This window comes from Cydia strobilella, chromosome 21 (assembly GCF_947568885.1).
Source record: "Cydia strobilella chromosome 21, ilCydStro3.1, whole genome shotgun sequence".
In the NCBI taxonomy this organism is placed as follows: domain Eukaryota; kingdom Metazoa; phylum Arthropoda; class Insecta; order Lepidoptera; family Tortricidae; genus Cydia; species Cydia strobilella.
Window position 1 is genome coordinate 6,949,904 of NC_086061.1, and position 5,149 is coordinate 6,955,052.

Below are 5,149 nucleotides of genomic sequence, written 5' to 3' on the forward strand. Positions count from 1 at the left end.
TCTTTTCACCATCGGTTTCCACCTCGAGACTTTCAAGTAAACCCTCATACGCCACAGTCAATTTATCGAAATGAGATTCCAACTTTCGTAATCTCGCCGCTAAAATACTAGAACTAATCCATCTTCAGCCTCTTTATAAGCGTCGTGAAATCAGTGATTAAATATTTATATACTGCTAAAAATTATAATGAAAAATACATAGATCATGATATAAACCACCAAGCCACCAAGTTTAAACAAAAAAAAATTTAAACAGTTAAACAAGTTTATTACTTATTAAAGTTAAAAAAATCGAAGTAGTTTAACCATATAAATACTTGGACTTACAATAAAACGAGTAGGTGTACCAATTAATAATAGGCTATTTTACTAAGAAGACAAAACAGTTTCTCTTTACCAAATGTCAAAAACGATTTTAATAATGGAGTCAGTTACCGTGTGAAGTCACAAAATGGACCTGCTGATAAATATCATTGAAAGCGCAAGAAGATATTTGACCGTGTATTAACCGTGTATTTTCGTAAACCTAATTGCATGACTGCTATAAAACAATTTAATTAGATCCATAGTAAAGTAGCCTATTGCATCATTTTAAAAAATACGTATATAAGTATAATTAAGAACGCACGCATCTCATGCGTTTAGTGGACGGGTCCATCTTGCAGACCTCCTGCGGGCTGCACTTCTGGTTGTTGCAGTATATGCCGCTGTTCGAGCCGGCTGCAACAACATAATACCTGTCAAATATCTGTCAAACTTACAAGAAACCAAGAAACTATTATCATGGAATATATTGAATGTAGATAATTGCAAATATTCGAAACAAGGGAGTGTTGTTTGTACAAGTACCAGTCCCTTTAAAAAGTTTCACTTTTCGAATACACAATCTCAATAGACTTGCTAGCTACATAGTTAGATAGCGGAGCCACCACCCATGTGAGGGGCCTAATTTGCGCAACACTGTACGTGATTTACCACTTACCCGCCGTAGGTACCTACTTATTCCTGCCAGTATACATACCTATAGTCCCTTTATGAGAATCCGAGAGACTTCATGACACCACAGTTCAGTGTCATACCTATATTACTTAGAGCTCGGCAGCTGAATCATTTAACTTAATTTCGTACTCTTGAAGAAATGTATACTTACTCTTGCTTGAGTATACCTCCGCAAGGAGTACCTAATATTCACAGACGCGCCATTAGCAGAGAGAAATTTCTCTGATGATTATGAAATTCCTACATCGTACTATTGAAATTACAAAGTACCTACCAATACCAATGTAGGTATATTTGAAGCGGATATACTATTTTGATCAACATTTAATGTTCACGAGTATAAAATGACTTACCTCCATACTTGTTGCCGCCAGCCCCCTGCGAGCCGCCAACGGGCTCGGCGCAGGACTTCTCATTGCATCCGTTCCTGCAGCACAGCTTGCCGTTGCTGCACTCGTAGTTCTCCTTGCACTTCGGACTGCAGCTGTACACTTTTGACGGGACGGGGCAGCTGCCACCTGGATCAAAACGACAGATATAAAATGTTCACCCTGTTAATTTTCATAATAACGAGAGGGACATTCCAGAAGTGTCGGGTACGTCCCGCTATTTTTTTTAAACTTCAGATAAAGCTAAGAAGCCGATATTTAGAAGAAATAATTAAAAGATAAACTATCTTTTAATTCAACGGTATATAATAATACCTACTGATTTGTGCAGGTTATTAAGGTACATACACGCATATACTAAAAGTATCTCTTAAGTGCTCAGTCTAGTTAGTTATAAATATGGCGCAGACCACAAGTCTTGAAGTGTGGCGCGGCCGAAAGGTTTGTCAGTTTTATTGCTGAAATCGAACGTTAGGCCGAAACATGATGCCGGAACCGAAACCGAAACTTCGAATATTGTAAATGGACTGAATTAGCTAAGTTCAGTACGTAGTTGATACTTAATAAGTCAGTTTGTAAAACTTACTTGCTTCTGAATAGCCAATGGCCAACAGAACCGCGAAAACAGACAACGCTGTTGTGAGAGACCCTGAAACAAAAACATTATTTATATATGCTGTATGCGCGCAACCTGGACCTCATGTATACTCAATCTGCAAATTCCCATTTTTGTGTGCAAAATAAATATATTTTTCATTTTTTTTCATTTTTTCATTTTCATATCTACCTTAAAAAATCACAACCTCAACACAAATCTATAAAAATACTACAAAAAGTACTCAGGCTAACTGAAGTAGCATGACAAATAGGAACGAACTTTTCTGAGAAAATACGATGGGAAAATATTATTCGCACTACATCTGTAAATATGTATCTAATGATGTCTATATTTTAAAGCCGGCCAAAAAAACCGGCCAAGTGCGAGTCGGACTCGCCCAGCAAGGGTTCCGTACTTTTTAGTATTTGTTGTTATAGCGGAAACAGAAATACATCATCTGTGAAAATTTTAACTGTCTAGCTATCACGGTTCATGAGATACAGCCTGGTGACAGACAGACAGACGGACAGCGGAGTCTTAGTAATAGGGTCCCGTTTCTACCCTTTGGGTACGGATTGTTATATTTATTTGACTTATCTATTATTAGTGAGGAAACTGAGGAACGCAAGTCTGTATTATTTATTGGTCGCCAGCGAAAATGTTGCAAATTACATCCATAAGCTATTAAATTTATCATTTCAGTTTTGCATCACAAATGGCAAGAGGTCAAGGTGCGAGACAGTCGAGACTGACACTAAATATACCTCTTTGGCAGACAAGTAGGTATATAACTGGGTGCGTAGCCAAACATGCCAGTCGTTTACGCTCCGTAGCCAACGAAACGCAACTGTCACTGTCGCACTAATACGGAAGAGTGATAGAGAGAGATAGACTACCGTACTTATATGGTTCGTCGCGGAGCGAACGATATACGATATTCTGTCATCTTGGCTATGCACCCAGTATATAACTAAGGAGTGTCTTTTCAAAAGGGTTTTTCATAGAGAAATAAACCCTTTTGAAAAGTCACTCCTCAACTGCTTAGATACATGCAATTTTAAGCTGTTATTAAACAAATAGGTTTTAGCGAACTTGTATTTTTATGATTTTCTGGAAATAATAAAGTGAATTTATAAATATGGATGGTAGATTTACTTAATTGATTCTGTATGCCTGGATTTTTTTATATTTATTACAGCCATTTTTAAGAACTCTCTGAGGAAATTCGCAACGAGTGGCGATAAATTAAAACACGACCGAAGGGAGTGTTTTAAGTCAACACTAGTAGAACGTTTTACAGTTCATATGGCCCTTTAAATTTTCGACATAGTTACGTAATGTGCTAATTATAATTATTAATTATCGCACTAATGCGGTAAAGTAGCACCAAATGTACTGTAATAGTTATTTACGATACAAGTGCGGAAAAGAGGAAATTCGACACGAGTGGCGATAAATTAAAACACGGCCGCAGGGAGTGTTTTAAATCGACACGAGTTGCGAATTACCTTTTCGCACGTGTATCGTACAACGTTTTACAGTACATATGGCCCTTTAAACTTTCGACATATGCACGAAAAGTGCTCTTTACGCACTAGAGCGAGAAAGTAGCACCATATGTACTGTAAAATAATTAATAGTATTTTCGAGTATACTTATTTATCCAAGATTAAGAGGTTTAATATTATATTTAAATAATTGAAATCAATTTAGAAATTTTAGAATAAATTACACTATGTCAAGATATCTTATGAAGCAAATAAATTACATTATGTCAACATATTGGGTGGATTACAACTTGTAAGTTAATAAATAAATGTCAGAATCAAATAATAGGTCTTAAAATATTTTCAGTGTCATGATGGTAGCTCACTGGTAGCTCAACGTACCTTAATACAAAATTAAAATTAATGTTGTATAACAAATAACTTTTCAAACAAGTTACCTATTTCCAATAATCGACAACAAAAAGAAACATACTATATATATTAATGATTATATCACGCAGTGATTTCGACTTTTTGTTCGAATATGTGCGGCAATGATGACATATGTCAAATGTCAGAATCTTATTAGTGTCATAAATATAAAAGATAATCAAAAAGGTTGAAGAAGGTTTCATACTATTTATTACCTTACCTATACATACCTATAGGCTGTTCTAAAGTAAAAAATCGTAATTTGTTAATTTCTTCGTAACCGCGACGCGACACCGATTGTTTAGATACTTTGTATACTGGTTCTAAATACCCTAATGCATATGTACATTTCGGCTTTGTCCAATGGCTAGGGACATACTGTATTATAATCTTGTAAATTTAAACAAATATACGCACCCATTTTGTATGTAATGTTTTCCACAGGTCCACAACTTATAAAAGTCACAACAAGTATGAGACTGGTTCGACCAGCCAATGTACTTTGAATAACAAGATGAACGAGATGTAAACAATTCGTTCAATTTTCGACTTTATAGTCTGGGCAAGAAGATCGAATTGTAATAACGACGCTGACACTGTGTGTCAAAGATTAGTCACGGTATATTGTTTACAGAAATAGTGGGTTTTATTTTATTTTATACCTAATCGTTCAGGGCCTCTGTGAGGTAAATAAGAGATAAATAGTTCATAAAAACCGGCCAAGTGCGAGTCGGACACGCGCACGAAGGGTTCCGTACCATTGCGGAAAAAAACAGCAAAAAAATCGCGTTTGTTGTATGGGAGCCCCATTTCAATATTTATATTATTCTGTTTTTAGTATTTGTTGTTATAGCGGCAACAGAAATACATCATCTGTGAAAATTTCAATTGTCTAGCTATCACGGTTCATGAGATACAGCCAGGTGACAGACAGACAGACGGACAGACGGACGGACAGACGGACAGCGGAGTCTTAGTAATAGGGTCCCGTTTTTACCCTTTGGGTACGGAACCCTAAAAAAGGAAGGGTAAAAAAATAGTTTACTGTTTGCATCGCTTTTGTTTGCTAAAGGAAAAAAAAGCAAACGGAATAAGAAAGTCTCGACAAATACAAAGATAATAACAAACACAAAGATAATTGGCCAATTAATGAATTAAGGGTTTACGGCATGTAATTAAAAATATTTGTTGAAAGTTGAAGAATGTTGAAGAAGTATGCTGCGTAAGACTTTTGCGATAAACAA

General features: G+C 36.0%; 1 protein-coding gene across 1 annotated transcript; it reads right to left on the reverse strand.

Moving 5' to 3' along the window:
* Positions 1–247: 247 nt before the first annotated feature.
* On the reverse strand, positions 248–4,440 carry LOC134751316 (waprin-like protein). Its single transcript, XM_063686702.1, has 4 exons — positions 4,323–4,440; positions 1,975–2,037; positions 1,353–1,517; positions 248–720 (listed from the first exon to the last, which is right to left on the reverse strand). The coding sequence occupies exons 1-4, from the start codon at positions 4,324–4,326 to the stop codon at positions 617–619; spliced, it is 336 nt and encodes a 111-aa protein (XP_063542772.1). The 5' UTR covers positions 4,327–4,440; the 3' UTR covers positions 248–616.
* Between the last annotated feature and the right edge of the window lie 709 nt (positions 4,441–5,149).

Coding starts and splice junctions, on each gene's coding strand:
- LOC134751316 (XM_063686702.1), bottom strand. Junction 1,518..1,974: donor CATTGGCTATTCAGAAGCAA/GTAAGTTTTACA, acceptor GTTTTGATCCAG/GTGGCAGCTGCCCCGTCCCG. Junction 721..1,352: donor TGGCGGCAACAAGTATGGAG/GTAAGTCATTTT, acceptor ATGTTGTTGCAG/CCGGCTCGAACAGCGGCATA.